The 24,787-nt window shown below is 36.4% G+C and overlaps 1 protein-coding gene across 1 annotated transcript in view; it reads left to right on the top strand.

Moving 5' to 3' along the window:
- Positions 1-403: 403 nt before the first annotated feature.
- The window catches only part of LOC118626730 (calcium-activated chloride channel regulator 1-like), a 57,002-nt gene continuing 32,618 nt past the window's right edge, over positions 404-24,787 (top strand). Inside the window, 10 exon segments of the mRNA XM_036256774.1 lie at positions 404-562; positions 1,721-1,861; positions 2,063-2,149; positions 2,151-2,211; positions 2,572-2,672; positions 5,391-5,618; positions 12,649-12,772; positions 12,775-12,872; positions 15,699-15,876; positions 19,112-19,351. Coding sequence (XP_036112667.1) covers positions 404-562; positions 1,721-1,861; positions 2,063-2,149; positions 2,151-2,211; positions 2,572-2,672; positions 5,391-5,618; positions 12,649-12,772; positions 12,775-12,872; positions 15,699-15,876; positions 19,112-19,351 — 1,417 coding nt within the window.

Raw genomic sequence — 24,787 nt, 5'->3', positions numbered from 1 at the left:
TGTTTTATTTTGGTTTTTTAATGTGCCTTTTTTCATCTGCTATTTCCTGGTGCTTTTCATTTTAATTCTTCATTCTTCCTAGAGTGCTTTCTGTAAATAGATCAAGGAGGAAGAAGAGGATGTCTGGCCACTGGAATGAGGAAGAAGACTACACAAAACATCTAAAAGGATTATTCAATCCAATGATATTTAACATCTTCTTTGTCTTAGAAAGTATGATTCATAATACTCATTGCTACATAACAGCTAAATCTTTAGAATAAGCATAAGGAAGTTCATCAAAATATGTTAATAATTTGTTATGTCAGTGCAAATATTTTAATCTAGATATAAATTCCAAAGTTAAGCAGACACATGAATTCTCCCCTTACATTTCAAAAAGTTTATTGTAACATGAGCAAAAATGGTGCTCAGTCTGACTGTTATTCTGTTCCTAGTTTTACACCTCTTGCCTGGAGTGAAAACTTCCATGGTAAATTTGAATAATAATGGATATGATGGCATAGTCATTGCAATTAACTCCAGTGTACCAGAAGATGAAAAACTCATTCAAAACACAAAGGTTAGAAAATAAATTTTATTATCCTCTTATTTTTATTTCAATAAGTATTTTTAAACTCATGTTGGCTGTCTAGTCACATACCCATACTCACATAGAGTTATAACTCTCCAAAATTGCTTTGACAATATATATCATTTACATAGTATGTATCTCAACTGTCAAGATTATTATCTGCTTAAAGTATGATTTAATCATATATTAACAGTAATAGTCATTCCCTAATTAATTATTTAAAAGACCAAAATACTAATAGTTTTTTCAACTCATTTAACAAACAGAAAGACCTTTGAGCTAGTGTAGTATTATTTTCAAAATCTATATTAAGTTACTATTATAATGTTTAAATAACTAACACGTAAGCCCTAGAGGTTAAGTATCTTATACATTTTTTCAGTTGTTCATACTTTTTCAACTATGAAACACTCAAAACTCTTTTGTATTTGATCTTAAAGAAATATTACATATGTTTAAATTGACTTCCTCCTTTTGTTAGTAGTATAATTTTTTAAAACTTTGTATATATAGCACATAATATATACTCTTCTTTGATCCTCTCAAAAGCCCTATGAGTTGATCAAGAACAGAGATTATTACCCTTGTTGTATAAATGAGAGGTGATTTATATGGTCCTAATACAATAAATGCCAAAACTGGGACTTGAAACCAATGAGACGTATATATTTTTATTTCCATTACTACTTGGTAAAACTTTGCCTTTTATGAACACACTCCATATGAGAATATAACTCAAAATAAATCTAGAAAAAAAATTTTTTCAAATAACAGTATAAAATCTATGAAACTTTAAACTCCCAATCCGATTATAAGTACCTTCGTTGGATTAAATAGGCAATTTGCCAACAGGCTCCCAGTCTTAGTCACCTTTCCAGCTCACGCCTCAGCCTCACCGCCCTCTCCACACCATAATGCTGAATGCAGGTCTGTATAAGGGAAAAAATAGAGTTGATTTTTGAATATTTGAAAATGAGATGCTCACAGACTAGAGAGATAGGGTAAAATTCAACATATTTTTCCATTAGTCTTTGCCAAAATATTTGGGGAAAGGGAGCTCGGATTTGCTACATCTTATATGTACATACACTTTTATACTCATTTCATTGTGAAATTGTTGCCACAAGATATCTTAAAATTTGTCAGGAAATGGTAACTGAAGCTTCTACTTACCTGTTTCATGCAACCAAAGGAAGAATTTATATCAGGAATGTAAGCATTTTAATTCCAGTGACGTGGAAGTCAAAATCAGAGTACTTAATGTCAAAACAAGAATCATATGACCAGGTAAGGTATTTTACCTACTTCCTAAACTGTTGCTTTCTTCTTCCTGTGCTTTTTAAAAATTAATATTCATACTTCCTTAGCAGTTACTAATCACTGTTTTAGATATTAAATTAGATATATTACTTCTCTCACTTCAGATGAAGAATTCTTTATTTATATTGCTCTTGAGATCCGCTTTGGTTTGTTTGTTCTGCATTTTAGGCAGATGTCATAGTTGCTAATCCTTACTTAAAATATGGAGATGATCCTTATACACTTCAATATGAACAATGTGGAGAAAAAAAGATAATACATACATTTTACTCCAAACTTTTTATTGAATAATAATTTGCATATCTATGGATCTCAGGGTAAGGAGATCTATTTTATACTTTTATTTTTATTTCCACTGGAAACAAATTTAACACTGTGAATAAAGGTATTTTTAAAGATTTTAAAAAGAGAAAAATAGGTACTAATTAATAACTTTGTTTGGAAATATACTGGTTATGTTCAACTTAATTATATTTCTTTTCAATGTGTGTATAAAGATATTAGTCATTTATTGATACTAACCCATTTTAGCTTTTTTAGCTTAATGAAAGTTGTCAATTTCTAGAGTTCCTTGACTCAATTAGGTTAGGAATAAGGGGCAGGGAGCCTTAAAACTTAAGAAAACTGAATTAAAACATTGTAAATATAAATTGGTAAGTGCAAATATTCTCTCATAGGCAGAGTATTTGTCCATGAGTGGGCCCATCTCCAATGGGGAGTTTTTGATGAGTACGATGTGGAACAGCCATTCTATATTTCAAGCAAAAACACTATTGAAGCAACAATTGAACAAATCTGTTCTTAAAATTTTGACCTATGACTTTTTACTTTTTTATACTAGGCAAAGAAAGGCAATTTTAATGGCTGAATGCTCATACAGTTAATTGCAATATCCAACATATCCCATTTAAGTATATATCCAACTACTGGGGATTCCACCTTGGAATCAAGATCAATCAGGAATTGGCAATCATTTTAATATTCATGGAGTTTGTACTAAATTGTTACTGTCAGAGGAGAAAGAAAAAAGCTGTAGCCTACACCTTAAGATATTTAAGAATGGCCCTGGCCGGTTTGGCTCAGCGGTTAGAGCATCGGCCTGGGGTTCGGTTCCCGCTAGGGGCACATGCCTTGGTTGCAGTTTGTCCCCAGCCCTGGTTGGGTCGTGTGGGTGGCAACCACTCAATGGGTCCCTTTCATGTCGATCCTTCTCTCTCTCTCTCTCTCTCTCTCCCTCCCACTCTATCTGAATAAAATATGGAAAAATGTCCTCAGGTGAGGATAAAACAAAAAAGATATCTAAGAATAGAGGTTCAGGTTCCTACTCAAACTTTTATTCCATTTGATTCCTAACTCTTCAAGGTGAATCTGTTCCATTAAAATCAACTGAACTACTAGAGCTTCATGTTAAAGATATTTTAATTTTCATTTAACCTTGAGCTTAAAGAAAAAAAGTACTTCTTAAAAGGATAAGTAAGCAAATTGATTTTTTAAGAAATATAATTCTGGGTAGATTTAGGCAGGTCTTATTTATGAATCGATGAGACATTTAAATAAAAATAGCAAACACTGGAGTATTTAAAGAGTATTGAAGAACAGTAGAAATCAGTATAATAGTAAATAAGCTGCCGAGATTATATATATAATTATATTATAATATAATTATATAAATAATATAATTATATATAATCTCATTCACAATTAGTAGAGGAAAGAGCTGTGATAGAAAAATGCCTCTCCCCATCTCCTTTGTGTTGCTTGCTTTACCTCTACTGAGCTGCTTAGAGTCTCAGGTGGACTGGGCTCTCAACCCAGAACGCTCCTTACTCTGACCTCATCCCACACAACTTCTCCCGGCACCACCTCCCTTATCCAAACAATATTGTGCAGCCTTCAAGACTCAGTTTAAATGTGTCTTTTCTCTCCCTCCATTTGGGTTTAGATATCCTTGAGAGTATTCCCAAAGGAATATGCGTGAGCTTCTCTCACACTGGGCAGGAATTGTCTGTGAAATTTTATTTTCTTCAGTTGACTTGAAGATCCTTGCGGATTACTATGGAAAACATAATGGTGTTTCTTCAAAAAATTAAAAATGGAACTAAGGGATCAGATTTTTATTTGTCAGCTTCAGACTGGGAATGTAATCAGCTGAATTCTTTCAGGAAGATAATCCTACTAACTGTGAATGACAAAATGGAGTGGGAAAACAGTGGAAGTAGGGGGACCCACTTGAAGGCCGTGGCAATAAGCAGATAAGAGACATGAAGGCCCTGAATAAAGGCAGTCACAGTGGTAGAGGAAAAAGAAACCAGACTTGATAGGCATTTTATATCAGACGGACTTGAGTAGCAATCACTATTCTGATTGAAAACTGTATTCCACACACCCACTTCTAATATCACCTTTGCTAGAAAATGTAAATTGGAACTATATCAACAGGAAAACAAACTCTGGAAACTTAAAGAAAAGGTATCCACATGTAATAAGTTAGTTCTAAGTATGAGCTTACATTTGAAGACTTAGTATTGGGAGGACATTTTAAAAAATGAAATGACACTTATAAAAGAATTTCTTAGGAGCTGAAGCTTACTGTTCAATGAATTCCTTCCTGAATGCTGTACTAGTTTATGGGAGCATTTTCCTAAGTTGTAATGTTTTTTAAACTTGTAGGATTTTCACAGATTCTATAGTAGTGAGACATTTAGTAGAATTACTAGATAAAACTCACCATTTGCAACTGAAAGAAACAACCATATTTCCTCATTTTTTCTACATTTTTATTACTTTTATAGGAGTATTATTTGATTTGTGTCAGCATCCACCAGAGCCAATAACAATCCCCACTGTTAGAGTATCTGTTCTCAAGTTTCTCGATCAACTAGAAAATATTTAGGCAGCCCTGGCCAATGTGGCTCGGCAGTTAAAGCTTCAGTCCTCAAAGGGTCTCGGGTTTGATTCCTGGTCAAGGCCAATGCAGGAGGCAACCAATCAATGTGTCTCTCTCACATCACTGTCTCTCTCTCAAATCAATGGAAAAATATCCTCTGGTGAGGATTAACAACAACAACAACAAAAATACTTAGGCAATTAAAGGCCATTTTTTACCATACTTTTAGGGTGCAGCTAGAAATTACTGCAAACCCTGTCTCTTTTCCATTAAATTTAATTCAAGGCTCTAGTCCCCCAAGAGCCTAGAAAGGAAAGTAAGACGTTAACTTAAGCAGTTGGGCCAGCCACCACCATCCACGCTGCTATAATCTACCCATACTCAAAAGAATGACCAAAACGCTTTCCAGTGCATAGCAATGGTTTCACCTTGTTTCCACACCACTTAAGTATGCAAAATGGATGTCAGAATGTTAGATTATAAAATTATTTTTAATTTTCAGGAGATAAAGTTCATGGAGTATGTATATGGCAGCAAACTGCACAGTGGGAAAGAAAAGTAATGCCTCACTAGTTATCATGATATCATCTTTTAATTGATTTTTTCCAGGTGACTGAATTTACTGCAACAGGAACACACAGTACAGAAGCTCCAACCCCACAAAATAAAATGGGCAGTCACAGAAGCACATGGGATATAATCAGGGAATCTTATGATTTTCAGAATGTGGCTCCCATGACAGGGACAAATCCACCACCTCATCCTACATTTTCTTTGCTCAAGGCCAAGAACCAAGTAGTCTGTTTGGTGCTCGATAAATCTGGAAGCATGGCTTCAGTAAGACATTTATTTGTTAGCTATTTTAAGTTAAGTATTTAAGCTAATAGAAATATAATTTAATCTTAAATTATATTTAAAATTAAAATACATTTATTATTCTAATAAATGTTAGCATAGTAGTTTATATGGACAAGTACTAAAATATATTTAAATAAAAGTAATTGTTAAATTAAGGTTATTGAGTTATGGATAATGTTTACTTTTAATTTTAATTCTAGCAAATTAGAAATAATATTACTGAACAAAAAGAAAAAAATTATCCATAATTACACCACTGAGCATGTCATTCCAGTTTTTTCTGTTCGTGTATTTATTTTTCCTCCTCAAAAATGTGACTACATGTTATACAATGCTTTATAATATGAATTATTTAGTTACTATCGCTTAAACACTCCCCATGAAAAAAATGATTCCATGACACAATTTTAATGGTTGTATCATATGCACATATCATAATTTAGTCAAATAACTCCCTGTTATTGAAAACTTTTGAGATTTTCAAATTATTACTAAAAATTATGTTGCAATGAACATTTTTGCATGCGTTTTTAAAATATTTCCTTAGTAGAGGAGAAGAAAAAATGGCGGCGGAGTAAATGGAGCTACACAGACCATCTCCCAGGACCAAACTGGAATTACAACAAAAATAAAGACCAACCGTCGGGAAGGAGCAACTGAAAGGCAGCCTGGAGGACCACATAACCAGGGACACTGACTTAATCCTGGTAGGCTTGCGAGGACGCGAGAGGGGGCCGGGAGCCCACGGTCCACAGCAGCCTGGGCTGGATCCAGCGAACTCGGCTGGGACCAGGGGGCTGGGTGGGAAGCTGCTACCGCCTACGACCGCAGCTAAGTCCTACGAACCTGCTGAGTGCTACACCCTTGGCTGGTGCCACAGACTCTGCCGCCCTTAGCTGGGAGCAGTGCCCTCAGGTTAAAAGTCCCAGGCGGCTCCACGACGCAGAGTCTGGACAGAGGCCAAATTGGCAGCAGGACTCACCTTGGGCTCCGGCAGAGGGAAGGTAGACTGGACTGGAACTGTATGGGGACACTCGGGATTTGAAGGGTGCTAAGAGCTTTTGCTGAGTGCAGCCACACAGGACTGTGGTCCTCTTACTCCTTCCCAGGGCCCTGGGGAAAGGTGGCGGCCACTCCCTCAGAGATTCAACCCCACCTGGTGGCCATTGAAATGCTAATTGAAGCCCATTAACAACCAGCAGCTGCCCTACCCTCAGGAAATCCTCTTACACTGAACACCTGAGGGAGTTTTTCAGGCAACTCAGAAACCAAGGTTCTTCAGGTGACCTCTACTAATAGCCTCCAGGCAAATATTAAAAAGCTAGAGGAAAGTTAAGACTTGACAGTGGTGGTTAAAGTGGGTCCTCCCTGCCTCATCCAAACCCAGGAGAGGGAGCCACAAACAGCAGAACACCAACATCCACAGGGAAAATTTGGCAGACTCCAAAGCCTACTGTGATAGCCAAAATGGTGAAAAACAGAAACAAGAGCTAAATGAAAGAACAAGAGACCTCTAACGAAAATGAGATAAATGAGGTGCAGTTAAGCAAGTTAACGGAACTAGAATTCAGAGCCATGATCTTGACGAAGCTCAACAGCATGTGTAAGGACATGAGCACCATGAGTAAAGACATAGAAATGTTGAAAATCAACCAGTTGGAAATTAAAAACGACATATCAGAAATGAAAAAGACATTGGAAGGTCTAAAAAGCAGAGTAGAAGAAGCTGAGGACCGGATCAGTGAATTAGAAGACAGGGTAGAAAAAATGAAACAATCAGAAAACCAAAAGGAAAAAACTATTAAAAAACAGGAAGATAGCTTAAGAGAACTGTGGGAAAACTGGAAACGTAATAATATTCACATCATAGGAGTCCCCGAAGAAGAAGAAAATGAGCAAGGGTTAGAGAATATATTTCAAGAAATAGTGACAGAAAACTTTCCTAATTTGGTGAAGGAAGAAGGCATTCAAGTTCAAGAAGCACAGAGAGCCCCAAGTAAGAAGAACCCAAACAGGCCCACACCAAGACACATAGTAATCAAACTGCCAAAAATTAAAGACAAAGAGAGAATCCTAAAAGCCGCAAGAGATACGCAACATGTTACCTACAAAAGAAACCCCATAAGGCTCTAGCTGACTTCTCACAAGAAACACTATAGGCCAGACGGGAATGGCATGAAGTAATCAAGGTCATGAAAAACAAGGATCTGATTCCAGACTACTCTACCCAGCAAGGCTATCATTCAAAATGGAAGGTCAAATAAAGAGCTTCCCAGACAAAAAAAATAAAAAAGGCTAAGGGAATACATTAGCACCAAACCAGCACTGCAAGAAATGGTAAAAGGACTGCTGTAATTAGCAGGAGAAATGGGAAGAAAAATAGAACCACACTAAACAAAAATGGCAATAAATAAGAACATATCAATAATCACCTTAAATGTAAATGGATTGAATGCTCCCGTAAAAAGACACAGAGTAGCTGATTGGATAAGAAAGCATGACTCATCTTTATGTTGTTTACAAGAGACCCACCTCACAAGAGAAGACTCACATAGATTGAAAGTGAAGGGATGGGAAAAAATCTTCCAAGCAAACGGAAAGGAAAAAAAGCTGGGGTAGCAATACTCATATCTGATAAAATAGACTTCAAAATGAAGACCATAACTAGAGACAAAGAAGGCCACTACATAATATTGAAAGGATCTATCCAACAGGAAGATATAACCTTGATAAACATATATGCACCCAATATAGGAGCACCAAAATATATTAAAAATCTTCTGAAGGACTTCAAAGCAGAAATCGATAGCAATACAATCATAGCAGGGGACTTCAACACCCCGCTCACATCACTGGATAGATCCTCTAGACAAAAAATTAGCAAGGAAACAGAGATTCTAAATGAAGCACTAGACCAAATGGATTTAATAGATATCTACAGAGAATTACACCCCAAAACTACAGAATTCACATTCTTCTCAAGTGCACATGGGACATTCTCAAAGATAGACCACATGTTAGGGCACAAACTAAGTTTCTACAAGTTCAAGAAGATTGAAATCATATCAAGCATCTTCTCAGATCACAATGGCATGAAACTAGAAATCAATAGCAAGAAGAACATACAAAGACAATTGAACACATGGAAGCTAAATAGCATGTTATTAAACAACGAATGGGTCACTGAGGAGATCAAGGAAGAAATCAAAGACTTCATGGAAACCAATGAAAATGAAGACACAACAACACAAAATCTATGGGATGCAGCAAAAGCATTTCTGAGAGGGAAGTTCATAGCACTACAGGCCTACCTCAAAAAACAAGAAAAATCTCTAATAGACTATCTAACCTCACAACTTAAAGAACTAGAGAGCAAACAAAAAGAAAACCCCAGAGCAAGTAGAAGGAAGAAAATAGTAAAGATCAGAGCAGAAATAAACAACATAGAGACCAAAAAAACAATTCAAAGAATCAATGAAACAAAGAGCTGGTTTTTCCAAAAGATAAACAAGATTGATGGACCCTTAGCTAGACTCACCAAGAAACAAAGAGAGAGAACCCAAATACACAAAATCAGAAATGAAAGAGGAGAAGTAACAACTGACACCACAGAAATACAAAAGATCATTAACAACTACTATGAACAATTATATGGCAACAAATTAGACAATCTAAGCGAAATGGACCAATTTCTAGAAACACAGTCTCCCAAAACTGGACCAAGAAGAAATAGAAAACTTGAACAGACCAATATCAACAGAAGAAATTGAAGATGTAATCAAGACTCTCCCAGCAAACAAAAGCCCAGGCCTGGATGGCTTCACGGGGGAGTTTTACCAAACATTCAAAGAAGAACCAACACCAATTCTCCTCAAACTATTTCAAAAAATTCAAGAACAAGGAAGACTTCCAAACTCGTTTTATGAAGCCAGCATAATTCTAATCCCAAAACCAGAAAAAGACACTACAAAGAAAGAAAACTACAGGCCAATATCCCTGATGAACATAGACGCCAAAATCCTGAACAAAATACTAGCAAATCGGCTCCAGCAATACACCAAAAAAATTATCTACCATGACCAAGTGGGATTCATCCCAGGGATGCAAGGCTGGTACAATATTCGCAAATCAATAAATGTGATACACCACATAAATAAAATGAAGAATAAAAACCACATGATCATATCAATAGATGCCAATAAAGCCTTCGACAAAATCCAACATCAATTACTCATAAAAACGCTCATCAATGTGGGAATAGAGGGATCATATCTAGACATAATAAAGGTCATATATGAAAGACCTACAGCCAACATCATACTCAATGAGCAAAAACTAAAAGCATTTCCCTTAAGAACAGGAACAAGGCAAGGATGCCCACTTTCGCCACTCTTATTTAACATAGTACTGGAAGTCTTAGCCACAGCAATCAGACAGGAAGAAAAAATAAAAGGGACCCAAATTGGAAAGGAGGAAGTGAAACTGTCATTATTTGCAGATGACATGACACTATACATAGAAAACCCCAAAGACTCCATCAAAAATTTACTAGACTTAATAAATGAATTTGGAAAAGTAGCAGGATACAAAATTAATGTCAAGAAATCGATGGCATTCTTATACACCAAGGATGAACTCACAGAAAGAGAAACTAAGAAAACAATCCCATTTACCATTGCAGCAAAAAATTTAAGATACCTAGGAATAAACTTAACCAAAGAAATAAAGGACCTATTCGCAGAAAACTACAGGTCATTGAAAAAAGAAATAGTGGAAGACATAAAAAAGTGGAAGCACATACCCTGTTCATGAATTGGGAGAATTAACATTATTAAAATGTCCATATTACCCGAAGCAATCTATAGATTCAATGCAATCCCCATCAAAATACCAATGGCAAACTTCACAGAACTAGAACAAATACTTCAAAAGTTCATATGGAGCCAAAAAAAACCTCTAATAGCCACAGCAATCTTGAAAAGAAAGAGCAAAGTTGGAGGAATCACATTACCAGATTTCAGGTTATACTACAAAGCCACCGTAATCAAAACAGCCTGGTACTGGCACAAGAACAGGCATATAGACCAGTGGAACAGAACAGAGAACCCAGAAATGGACCCACGGCAATATGCTCAATTAATATTTGACAAAGGTGGCAAGAGCATACAGTGGAGTAAGGACAGCCTCTTTAATAAATGGTGCTGGGAAAATTGGACAGCTATATGCAGAAAAATGAAACTAGACCATCAACTTACACCTTACACAAGAATAAACTCAAAATGGATAAAAGACTTAAATGTGACTCATGAATCCATAAAAATCCTAGAAGAAACTGTAGGCAACAAAATTTCAGACATTATATGCAGCAGAATTTTCCCTGATTCATCACCTAAGGCAAAAGAAACAAAGGAGAAAATGAACACATGGGACTACATCAAACTCAAAAGCTTCTGCACAGCGAAAGATACAATCATCAAAACGGAAAGGCTACCCACTGTATGGGAGAACATAATTGCCAATGATAAATCAGATAAGGGGTTAATTTCCCATATATAGAGAGTGCTCATACAACTCCACAAAAGGAAGACAAAGAATCCAATTAAAAAATGGACAGAGGGCCCTGGCCGGTTTGGCTCAGCGGTTAAAGGGTCGGCCTGCGGTATAGAGAGACCAGGGTTCGGTTCCCACTAAGGGCGCGTACCTCGGTTGCAGTTTGTCCCCGGCCCTGGTTGGTCGTGTGGGTGGCAGCCACTTGATGTGTCCCTTCACGTCGATGTTTCTCTCTCTCTCTCTCTCTCTTCCTCTCTCTCCCTCCCGCTCTATCTGAACAAAAAAATGGAAAAAAATGTCCTCGGGTGAGGATAAAAAAAAAAAAAATGGGCAGAGGAACTAAATAGACATCTCTCCAAACAGGACATACAAATGGCTAAGAAACATATGAAGAAATGCTCATCATCACTAATCATCAGAGAGATGCAAATTAAAACAACAATGAGGTATCACCTCACACCTGTCAGAATGGCCGCCATCAACAAAACATCAAGCAACAAGTGTTGGCGAGGCTGTGGAGAAAAGGGGACTCTAGTACACTGCTGGTGGGAATGCAAACTGGTGCAGCCACTATGGAAAACAGTATGGTGTTACCTCAAAAAATTAAAAATTGAACTTCCATTTGACCCAGTGATCCCACTTCTAGGAATATACCCTAAGAAGCCTGAAACACCAACCAGAAAGAATATATGTACCCCCATGTTTGTAGCAGCACTATTTACAATAGCTAAGATCTGGAAACAGCCCAAGTATCCATCAGTAGACGAATGGATAAAAAAGCAGTGGTACATATACACAATGGAGTACTACGCAGCTGTAAGAAAGAAAGACCTCTTACCCTTTGAGACAAAATGGAGGGACCTGGAAAGTATCATCCTAAGTGAAACAAGCCAAACAGAGAAAGAAAAGTATCATATGATCTCACTTATTTGTGGAATATAATGAACATAACAGTCTGAGGAATGGGGTAGTCCCTGAGACGTGGAGGTGGGGTACAGACTGACAATCCCCAGAAGAGGGGGTGGTGGGGGGGAGATAAACCACAGAACTTATATGCATGTATACATGAACAGTGAACATGGACAACAAACTGGGGACAGGGCAGGGAGGGAGGGGGAGGGGAGAATCAGTGGGGGGAAAAAGAGAAACATCTGTAACAAAAATTAATTAATAAATAAAAAGAAAAAGCAACATAAAAATAAAATATTTCCTTAGTAGAAATTCCTGAATATAAAATGGTTAAATAAAAAGGTATAGTTTTTAAGGCTTTTCCAAGTAGAACATGCCCGGTTTTTTAATTTTCTTTAATATTATTTAATTTTAATAAAATGAAGGAATTCAATTCCAAAATATAGTAGTCAATTATTATCATGATCTCTGGCCCATAAACAACTTTCTTTCACCAATAGGTCAAGATTTGAGGAGACTCAGAAATTGTTCATATATCTTTTTCTTATAGGAAGACTGTCTCTTTCTAATGAATCAAGCAGCAGAACTCTACTTGATTCAAATTATTGAAATGGGATCATTGGTTGGGATGGTCACATTTGATAGTTGGGCTAAAATCAAAAATTATCTTACAAAAATACTGATGACAATGCTTACCAAAGTATCACTGCAAATCCACCTCAAGTAGCTAATGGTGGAACTTGAATTTGCAATGGACTCAAAGAAGGATTCCAGGTAAAATTTTTAAAATGCTTTTCTAAATATCATTTATCATTTGCCATTGCTTTTAATTTTGTCCAACCGTATTTGAACAAGTGTCAAGAGCTCACAGGTCCGACTTGGCCAGTTTGGCTCAGCTGTTAGAGTGTCGGCCCCCAGACCCAACAGTTGCAGGTTTCATCCCTGGCCCTGGTCGGGGTCGTGTGGAGAGGCAACCAATCGATGTGTCTCTCTCACATCAATGTTTCTCCCCCTCTCTCTCTCCCTCTTCCTCCCTTCCATTCTATCTAAAAATTAATGGAAAAATATCCTCAGGGGAAGATTAACAAAACAAAACAAAAAAAGATCTCACCGATCCTTTATTTAAATAAAAATCAAAAGACTCTCCTCTGTCTGTTGTTGAAAGCTGGAGCTTCTCTGCATTGCACTGGGCAGCAGTTCAGGGGTAGGGAACGGCCTGTGAAATCAATACCAGCTAACATCGCACACCTCATCAAATTAGCCTGACCAAATATTAGATTTTTAAGTTGATAATTTTGTATGGCTCTCGAATGATGTTATAAATATCTAAATGGCCCTTGGCAGAAAAAAGGTTTCCCACCCTGGCCATAAAGGAAGAAAAATTTGGTGTGTACATAATCACCATAATTTTATTGAGGAGCCCTTTATTTCTTTATCATTCTCATAGTTGGAGTTTCCACGAGTAGAAAATAATGCTATTGAGGGGATTGTGAAAGAAAAAAATTAGTAATATTTCTGGATTATGGGATAAAGAAAACCCAGTTCTTCAAGTTAAATTGATATTTACCAATCACAAAGACAGACAGAGTTCCTTAAGCAGTGTAGTACCAAACCCAAGGCATACTGGTGGAAGTTTAATGAAACAAAATTGTGAAATAAAAAAATTGGGAGTGACTTTTGAGCCTCTGGCACTCATTTGAATTTCTTCAAACATAAAGTTAGCCTATATTTAAGCCTATTTATTGTCATTCTTTAAGTCAGAATAATAGGAAACTGCTTTTCTTTACTGATCCTTTCATTGCATCAGCTAAAATGTAGAGACTGTTACCCATATCCAGACCACTAATTAATACTGTTTCTTAGCTTTCTTCATGATGTCTATTTGTTGTAAAGCATATTAGCTTAAGAATGCACACAGGCTCTGGATTCAGACAAATCTGTGATTTTGACTCTATTATTTATTCACTAAATAACCTTAAATAAGTTTCTCATCTCAGAAACTCTGTTACTTCAACCAAGGAAATGTGGAAAATAATAGTACCACCCTGGCTGGTTTGGCTCAGCAGTTAGAGTATTGGCCCTCGGACCAAAGAGTCTCGGGTTCGATTCTTGTCAAGGGCATATACCTCAGTTTGGGTTTGGTCCCCAGCCTTGGTCGGGGTCATGTGGGAAGTGACCAATCAATGTGTCTCTCACATCAGTGTTTCTCTCTCTTCCTCTCTCCCTCCCACTCTATCTGAAAATAAATGAAAAAAATATCTTTGGGTGAGGATTTTTTAAAAAAGAAAGAAAAAGAAAATAATAGTTCCTATCTCATTTAATTGTGAGAATTATGTAAGTGCTCAAGAAATGATTGCTAATATTATAACAACCATAATTTTTATTACATACATTCTGTCTATTCACTTCTAAAATATGACAGTACTATATACTGGGAATGTGTCATATATTGGTCCACACATATTTTTCTTAAGATATTTTCATATATATATATACATATATATATCTTTATATATATATTTTGACCACAAAGTCTATTGCTGAATAGATTCTTTCAAATCACATTCAAAACTATAAATACCTTTATACTTATGTAATGAAACATATCAATATATAAGCATTTTACTTATATAATCATTACAGTAATAACTAAAATATATTAATTATATACTACATTATTAACTATATTAAATGCTTTATATGCATGATCTGATTTTACCTCACCATTATTCTTTTAGTTGGGTACTATTATTATGCCCATTTTGTACATAAGGAAACTAAGGTTCAGGGTAATTAGATATGTTTCTCAAGATCATATAGTCAGTAATTGGCAGTTCTAGGATTCAAAAGCTGGTCTTTCTTACTCCAAAGTCCAAAAAATTAATCACTACACAGAGCTATTTATAGAACTGCATTATGTATGAGAAAGAGACAGAAAGACTAACACTAGCTATTCTATCAGTAAATGGCCAAGTTGGAATTTGGAATTTAGTCTCAATTTGTCTGACTAAAGATCTTAGCCAATACTCTTGGTAGAATTCAGGAAAAGACAAAAAACAATTAATACTTGATAAATTTATGAACTTCCTTCTTCGTGGCAGGTCAATGTTTTTTCCAGGAAATCATAGGATTCCTCAATGATCAATTAAAATATCTAAAAGGCACATGCCACATCATTTAACCTTGCACACATGCCCTTAGTCATGAATTTGCAAATGCTATCTAGTCAGCAGCCTTCTAAAACTGCCTGGGTTATATACCTCCACCCCAAGAATCTGCTGGGATAATAATAGCACACATTCACGGAGTAATTACTATGTGTTAGGCATTGTTCTAAATATTTTATCCTTCCTTTCTTCAGTAGTTTGACTATATTTGAAAGGAATAGAACTGCCAATACCTTATCTTTGAAAGGAAGTAAGACCATTGTACATTACACTCTCCTCCGTGCCAACTCAGCCTGGAATGACAATGCAAAAAAGTCCTACTTTGATGCATAGGTCTAAAGACTTCACTGAGACTAAAGAGGAAGTTTAATCTTAGTTTGAATTCATTTAGATATGATACTCTGTAATTAATAGTTTGGTTTTTCACTATCAGGCAATTATCCAAAGTAACCAGAGAACTTCTGGTTCTGAAATCATGTTACTAACAGATGGGGAAGATGATGAAATAAGCTCATGCTTTGAAGAGGTCAAACCAAGTGGGGCGATCATCCACACCATTGCTCTGGGGCCTTCTGCTGCCAAGGAACTGGAGACCCTGTCAAATATGACAGGTAAACCTTTGGAACATCATTTGAATAGAAAACACCATACATTTTCAGTCTCTCCTATTCAAGGAGTTCTTTCTCTTTAAACTACAAAACTGCTCAAAAATTTCCTATCCTAAAAATTAACCTTTGTGGTTACCTTGTCCTTGTTTCTCAAATTGATGTATTTCCTTTTCACCCCCTCTCGTCTCTCCATTTCGACCTATACAGAGTTCTTCAAATATCAGTCAACATTTGTTGTCTTTACTCATTGCTCACCACTTTTTACCCATCCAAATTGAAAATTCTTTCTGAATGTTTCCTAATGACTTACTGAACTGCAATTCCAAAATTCTTCTTCAATATCTGTCCTGCTCAATGCTACAGTAAAAATTCAGATAGCCATGTTTCACAGAGGAAGAAAAGGAGACTAGAGTGTACAAGGTTATGGGTAAAGTCCTGAATACTTCTTGCCCTCTTCTTGCCACTCTTCCCCAGCTCCTCACACCTAAGTAATCTCTCTCTTCCTTAACTCCTATTTTATGTTTTCTGTACTTAATTATTACTTGATTCTAAACTGTCTTCTCTAATTGTTTTGGTATATCTTAGACACACTAGAAAATAAGCCACTGATTCAAAAAATTGTCTTCGGTGGGTGGATGGAGGTGGAAGAAGGCATAGAACAGATAAATGGTGTTGGAAAAAAATAAGTAAATAAAATCCAAAAGAACAAAATTGTCTTACATTTTATTTTTATAATATTATTTAGTGATTAGATTAGCTTTACTGATGTGGCAGACACTTGCATCTAATGATTGATATAAAAACAATAATATTTGACCAGTTCCTTAAATTTTCTTCATTCTAAATTATTTTGAGCAAGGTTTTAGTCATTATAGGATAACATCTTGGACACTGATATGCTACAAGTTCCTAAGGTTCTGAGAAATTCATCTTTCATAAGTTTAAAGTCGAATCCAATAATATATTTTATTTTTTAAATTTTTATTAATTTATTTTTGTTAAGATTCCATTATGAATCTTCCATTAATAATAAAAGATAATATTATTTGAATTTTTACCATGAATTATTGTTTTCTAAAGTCAAGGGTTAGCAAGTGGCCAAGCCAGACTTTAAACCTAAGCAATCTGATTCCAGGGTTTATGTACTTAGAACACTGTTCTGTACATTGGCCAAAATGGTTGCCATCATTAGTATTCTTGAGCAGTTAGGATTGACATTTTTACTTTGTTGGATGGCTAATTATTGCATTTTAATATCAAGGTGCTGACACTGTCAAAAATAATGGCATCTACTCAAGATATTTTACCGATTACCATGGAAATGGTAGATACAGTTTAAAAGTACATGCCCAGGCAAGAGAAAACATGGCTAGACTAAGTTTAAGACAATGACAGAACCAAGCTCTATATATACCAGGCTACATAGAAAATGGTAAGTGGCCTTAAAATAGAAATGTGTCATTTGTTAAGGTAAATTACATGTGTCAAGCATTGAAAATATAATGTATTATGGCAAACCTAAGTAATAGTTATAAAATCATCTACATGTTTTAAAACCATATTTATATAATAGACCATTGGGCTATGCTTCCAAAATGTTTTGTTTACATCCCCCTCAGTTCAATTCATGTACATTGAAAAAAATGCACTGAGTACCTCCTATGTAGCAAGCATTGTACTAGATGCTAGAGCTACAAAGGTAGTAAATAAGACACCATCCTTGTCCTAAAAAAATTTACAGTGAAGTAGTAAAGATATGTTTGTTTGTTTTTTTCTTTTTTTATAAATTTTTATTTATTTTTTTGTTACAGATATTTTACCTTTTTACCCCATTGGCACCCCCCACCACCCCCCCACCCTGTCCCCGGCTTAGTTGTCCATGTCCATTGGTCATGCATACATGCATATAAGTTCTGTGGTTTATCTCTTCCCACCCCCCCACCCCCATCCCCTCTTCTGAGGGATGTCAGTCTGTGCCCTACTTCCATGTGTCTGGGTCTACTGTATTCCTCAGACTGTTATGTTCATTATATTCCGTATATAAGTGAGATCATGTGGTATTTGTCTTTTTCTGCTTGGCTTCTTTCACTTAGGATAATACTTTCCAGGTCCCTCCATGTCGTCTCAAAGGATAAGAGACCGTTCTTTCTTACCGCTGCATAGTACTCCATTGTGTATATGTACCACTGCTTTTTTATCCATTCGTCTACTGGTGGACACTTGGGCTGTTTCCAGATCTTAGCTATTGTAAATAGTGCTGCTATGAACATGGGGGTACATATATTCTTCCTGATTGGTGTTTCAGGCTTCTTAGGGTATATTCCCAGCAGTGGGATCACTGGGTTAAATGGAAGTTCAATTTTTAATTTTTTGAGGTAGCACCATATTGTTTTCCATAGCGGCTGCACCAGTCTGCATTCCCACCAGCAGTGTATTAGAGTCCCCTTTTCTCCACACCCTCGCCAACACTTGTTGTTTGATGATTTGTTGATGGTGGCCATTCTGACAGGTGTGAGGTGATACCTCATTGTTGTTTTAATTTGCATCTCTCTAATGATTAGTGATGTTGAGCATTTCTTCATATGTCTCTTAGCCATTTGTATGTCCTGTTTGGAGAGGTGTCTATTCAGCTCCTCTGCCCATTTTTTAATTGGGTTCTTTGTCTTCCTTTTGTGGAGTTGTATGAGCACTCTATATATATTGGAAATTAACCCCTTATCTGATACATCATTGGCAATGATGTTCTCCCATACAGTGGGTTGCCTTTCCATTTTGGTGATTGTTTCTTTTGCTGTGCAGAAGCTTTTTAGTTTGATGTAGTCCCATGTGTTCATTTTCTCCTTTATTTCTGTTGCCTTAGGTGATGTATCTGAAAATTCTGCTCCGTATGATGTCCGAAATTTTGTTGCCTACATTTTCTTCTAGAATTTTTATGGATTCACGGGTCACATTTAAGTCTTTTATCCATTTTGAGTTTATTTTTGTGTATGGTGTAAGTTGATGGTCTAGTTTCATTTTTTTGCATGTAGCTAGTAAAGATATGTTAAAGGATAATTCTAACATTGTATAATGTCTCCTCACCAATTTTAACATGACACCAATAAAGCAAGCCTTTTTTTCACTGAAACCTATTACTTTTTCAATGTCTGCTGTCAATCAATATTAAACCTCTACAGCTCAAAATGAGATTACAAGATAAAAATAGATATTGCAATATGACAAGTTACTTTTTTGTTAGTTACAATTACACTAAACCCACCCAGACATGAAGACATACATGACATGGCAGAAGCTGAAATAAAAGACTTCAGCAGACTAATCTCTGGAGGGTCAATTACTGTATCAGAAGTTCCTCCTTTTAGAGATCATACTCAGGTGTTCCCACCAGGTAAAATTACAGACCTCAAGGCTGAGTTTAAAGAAGACTATATTCAATTTTCATGGACTGCCCCTGGCAATGTCCTCGATAAAGAAAAAGGTAAGTTTGATATTATTTTAAAACATACTGAAAGAAATCCTACTGGTTTCCATTTGCTAAGAATTTTCTAATGTACTATTTATAAATAACATGTGTGGAGTGTCTACTATGGGCCATTATTTACCTGTTTTTCAGATGTGAAAACTGAAGCTCAAAGAGATAATTAACTGCCCCAAATTATTTCTATATTTAATAATTCACAAGTCTAACCCACTCTTGTCAAATTCTATTGGGCGAAACTACTTCTCACAATATGAACCATCTTAGAAATTACTTTAGATAGTTAATAGCTTTCTGTTGCATTCTTTTCTCCCTAACAAGGAAAACTTTTATAAGTATTTCTGTACTTGCACAATGTCATACATTCGGTGACTTTCTTTGAATTTTCAAACATAGTAGCTTCCTAAGAAATGATCCCTGCTCTTAGCATTCAGTTGAGTGCAGAAGACAATTTATGCAAGTAAACAGATAATTTTACAGAATGAGATAAGAGATATGTTGTTATAAGCACAGTGATATGGCAGCACATTGGAAGGCCACGAATTCCTGGTTGTGAATTAGAACCACAGGGTATATCTTCACAGGCTTTCAGAGGAAGTCTGTCCCTGGCCTAAATCTTGAAGAATGAGAGAAGTTAGCCAAGTTAATTGAAGGTATCCCATGAAGAGAGAGGTTCATGGGGAGAGAAACTCAACTAGTTTGAGAGATTTGGCTATGGAGTGTGAATAAAGTTCAAGGCCAAAATATCTCATTCATTCAAAGTTTCTTACAATACACTGCTCTCTTCCAGAAATTTAAATCACTTTTATCTTTGCTTTGAATTTACCTGAGTTTCATTAGTATGTATTGAATGCTTACCATATTTTCCAATATTGTGCTAGACTAGTAGGTTCTTATAAGACAAAACCAACCTTGCAATTTTCCTTTAAAGGTGAAAAAATGAAAACAGCACGCATTGAGAGATTCCAAAATGGTGGCAGAGTGAATGGAAGCTACACAGACATTCTCCCAGGACCAAACTGGAATTACAACTAAAATAAAGACAAATTGTTGGGAAAAAGCAACAGAAAAGCAGCTTGCAAGGACCATATAACCAGGGACACTGAATCAATCCTGGTAGGATTGTGAAGGCACGAGATGGGGGCTGTGAGCCCACAGACGCAGCAGTCTTAGCTGTGGACAGTGCCCTCGGAGTTAAACCCCCAAGCCCACTCCACAGCACAGAGAACTGGGACAGAGCACTAAAATAGCCACAGCCACTCACCTTGGGCTCTGGCAGAGGGAGTGGGGACTGCCCTGGAACTGTGTTGGTACACTCAAAATTTGGAGGATGCTCAGAGCTTTTGCTGAGTTGCAGCCACGCAGGACGGTGACCATCTTACTCCTTCCCAGGACTCTGGGGAGAAGCAGCAGCCCCTCCCTCAGAGATTCAACACCACCTGGGTGGGCCAAAGAAATGCAAATTGAGGCTCATTAACAACCAGCATCTGCCCCACCTTCAGGAGATCCTCTTACGCTGAACACCTGAGGGAGTTTTTCATTCAACTGAAAACCCAAGGCTCTTCAAGTAACTGAGACTAATAGCCTTCAGGCAAAAAGCTGGAAGATAACTGAACCATTCCTCGGCTTGCAGTTCTACCCAGGAAAGTAAGACTTGACAGTGGTGTTTAACATGGGTCCTCCCATGGTTATCCAAACCCAGTAGAGGGAGCCACAAACAGCAGAACACCAACACCCACAGGGAAAATCAGGCAGGCTCCAAAACCCACTTGAGATAGCCAAAATGATGAAACAAAGAAACAAACCTCAAATGAAAGAACAAGAGACCTTTACCAAAGATGAGATAAATGAAATGCAGTTAAGCAAGTTATCGGAGGTAGAGTTCAGAGCCCTGATCTTGAGGAAGCTCAACAGCATGCCTCAGGGGTTGCCAGGGCTGAAAAACCACACATTCAGCACTCTTTCTCCTGATTTACGATACACTCCTCAGTGTATACTCTCAATAGAAGAGATACTTTTTAATCTTTCATTTCCTATATAGCATTTTTCAAAGCTATATCTTTTATCATCATTATATAAGAAAAATAATAATTCTAAAATCTAAGAAAACATAGAATACCTATGAAGAGTTATTTTTTATTTAAATGTAGAAAACATCATGACAGCTTCTGAAATACATTATTTTTCTATGCTAAGACCCTTAAATATGTGGTAGAATTTAGATAGATAGATGATAGATAGATAGATAGATAGATAGATAGATAGATAGATAATTTTTTCCACTTGAAAAGGCTCAAATGAAATTACCTGACCAAATGCTTAGTTCTCAAATCATTCAGTCAGGACCAACCCTTCAGTTCAAGATTGGGTTCATAGTAAATGTCCCTCGGGCTGATTATAGAAACTAAAAAAGTTAGAATGCATTATAAATGGACACTCAGAGAGAAAGAATTTCACAGTATTTAACCACAAATGCCTAAAATAGGTAGGATCTAATCTCCTTTCCTCTGTGACAAATAAGAAGAGATTGTATTTGCCATGAAATGCTGCACTCAAGTATTGCAAAAGTAGGTAGTAGCAGTATCCTAAAGAATAAATGAATATCTATATAATCTCAAATGAAGTACTTAAATTCTCTGTAACCCAATTTCCATACCTGTTAAGTATGCAAATTAGACTAGATGACCTAGAATTACTAAAACAGAGGTAATTCTAATATTTCGTGATTTTCTAATTCCATCATTTGGCACATCAACTTAATAACTGTATTGTTGACCAACATGTAATTATATAGGTCAAATATGTACCCAAAACAGTACCACATACTCCAGTTGATACCAAAAACATTGAAAACAAGTTTTTGCACCCAATGATATGACCTAAAAAAAATGATAAATTGAACCTCCATAAAACAATCTGGAAAACTTCATTTTGTGCAATAAGAGATCATGGAAGATGCCATGGCAAATTTTGCTCAGTGGTTAGAGCATCTTCCCCCAGACCAAAGAGTCACAGGTTCAATTCCGGTCAAGGGTACATACCCTGGTTGCGGTTTGGTCCCCAGCTTTAGTCATGCGGAAGGCAACCAGTCAATGTGTCTCTCTCACATCAATATTTCTCTCTGTCTCTCTGTCTCTCTCTCTCTCTTTTTCTCTCTTTCTCTCTCTCTCTCCCCTCCCCCTCCCACTCTATTGGAAGATATATAGATTTTTCCTCAGGTGAGAATTTTTAAAAAAAGGATTCATGGAAGACACCAGGCCAGTGTGGCTCAGTTGGTTGGAGTGTCATGCCTTGTACCTATAGGTTGCCGATTTGATTCCCAGTCAGGGCACATACCTAAGTTTCAGATTTGATCCTCAGTTGGAGTACATTCAGGAGGCAACCCAGCAATGTTTCTCTCTCTATCTCCCTCCCTCCCTTCCTCTCTCTCTAAAATCAATTAAGAAAACATATTCTCTGGATGTAGATAAAAAAAAAAAAGAGTTCAAGCCTGGCCAGTGTTGCTGAGAGGATTAAGGGTCATTCCATGGACTGAGAGGTTCCGGTTCCATTCCTGGTCAGGGCACATGCCCAGGTTGAGGGTTCCATCCCCAGTAGGAGACATGCAGGAGGGAGCCAATTGATGTTCTCTCTCAGCGATGTTTCTATCTCCCTCTCCCTCTCTCTCTAAATTTCAATAAAGAAAAAAATTTTTTTCAGTGAATTGACAAAAGTAAATTTCCTAATTACTTGAGTTCATTAATACTAATTAGTTACTAAATATATTTCAAAATAAGTGCATTTCTTATCTTTTTTTTATCCTCACCCGAGGATATTTTTTGATATTTTGTTCAGATAGAGTGGGAGAGAGAGAGAGAGAGAGAGAGAGAGAGAGAGAGAGAGAGAGAGAGAGAAACATCGACATGAAAGGGACACATTGAGTGGCTGCCACCCACACGACCCAACCAGGGCCGGGGACAAACTGTAACTGAGATAGGTAGCCCTAGCAGGAACCGAACCCAAGTCTCTCTGGACCGCAGGCTGATGCTGTAACCGCTGAGCCAAACCGTCCAGAACTGTATCTCTTATCTTTTAAAATAAATGTATTACCTCAATATAAAAAGATGCATATTTGTACATGCAGGTGTTTTAAGATCAATTTTTTGAGTGTGCTACAAATTCATTTGGTATAGTAACAAAATCAGAATTTATCTGAGCTATTTGAAATACATTTATGTATCCACAATAGAAATAATTTCATGGTAGAATTATTTAGGTTTTATTCTTGATTCTGAATGAATATTTCATGTTTATGTAAACTGTAATCAAAAAAGGATTATGAAGATAACTTTTCAATGAGAAATGCTTTAAAGCAGTAAGGAGGTCAAATGTGCTTTGTATCATTGATTAAAAGTGGTATATCAAAGTTTTGACTATAGGTATGAAATGACTATTAGATAGCAAGAATGCGTTTTTGTATAAGTTGTGTAACATCACAAGAAATCCTATTTATATGCTGAGATCATTATTAGGTCCTAAGAATATCAACAAGATGCTCCATCCAGGCAGAAACTTTTTTTTACTGCTGTAGCCTCAGTATCTAAAATAGTACTCGAAGCATTGTAGATATTCAATAAATTTTGTTAAACTAAGTAATGACTATTTTAATACCATCAAAGAAATCCAAATGTGATCCGTTACTTTAAAAATATCCACAAATTATGATATTATGAGGACTTGAAACAGTGAAAATGAGCCACTTAATAACAGTGATCTGAATCAACTAAATTAACTGTATCATGTCAACAGAATTTGTAAACCATTGAATAAAATGTATATTAAGCTATTAACATAGTAATAGTGTGATTTTTTTTTCCCTGAGAGAGACAGAGGAACAGACAGTGACAGTTATATTAGAGGAAAATCATTTGTTTATAGGCAAGAAGATTTAAAAACTCTCTGAATGGCCCTGGCCGGTTTGGCTCAGTGGTTGGAGCATCGGCCTGCGGTACAGAGAGACCAGGGTTCGGTTCCCGCTAAGGGCATGTACCTCAGTTGCAGTTTGTCCCCGGCCCTGGTTGGTCGTGCGGGTGGCAGCCACTCAATGTGTCCCTTCACGTCGATGTTTCTCTCTCTCTCTCTTCCTCTCTCTCCCTCCCGCTCTATCTGAACAAAAAATGGAAAAATGTCCTCGGATGAGGATAAAAAAAAAAAAACTCTCTAAATGTCTGAAAAGAGGAACTTACATGTTATATCTTTATAGTCAGAAATATATCATAAAACTTTAGTAAATCAAACCCAGAAGAACATATATTTAAAAAATAATATATTTTGACCAAGTTGGATTTATTCCAGGAATCCAAAGATGGTTTAATATTAGAAAGTTGATGTAATTCACCATATTCACAGATTTTTAAAAAATTATATTATCATCTCAATTCATGTATAAAAGTATGT

This window comes from Molossus molossus, unplaced genomic scaffold, assembly GCF_014108415.1.
Source record: "Molossus molossus isolate mMolMol1 unplaced genomic scaffold, mMolMol1.p scaffold_m16_p_12, whole genome shotgun sequence".
Classification (NCBI taxonomy): domain Eukaryota; kingdom Metazoa; phylum Chordata; class Mammalia; order Chiroptera; family Molossidae; genus Molossus; species Molossus molossus.
The sequence above is the reverse complement of the archived record's forward strand: the minus strand, read 5'-3'. Positions and strand labels throughout refer to the sequence as shown.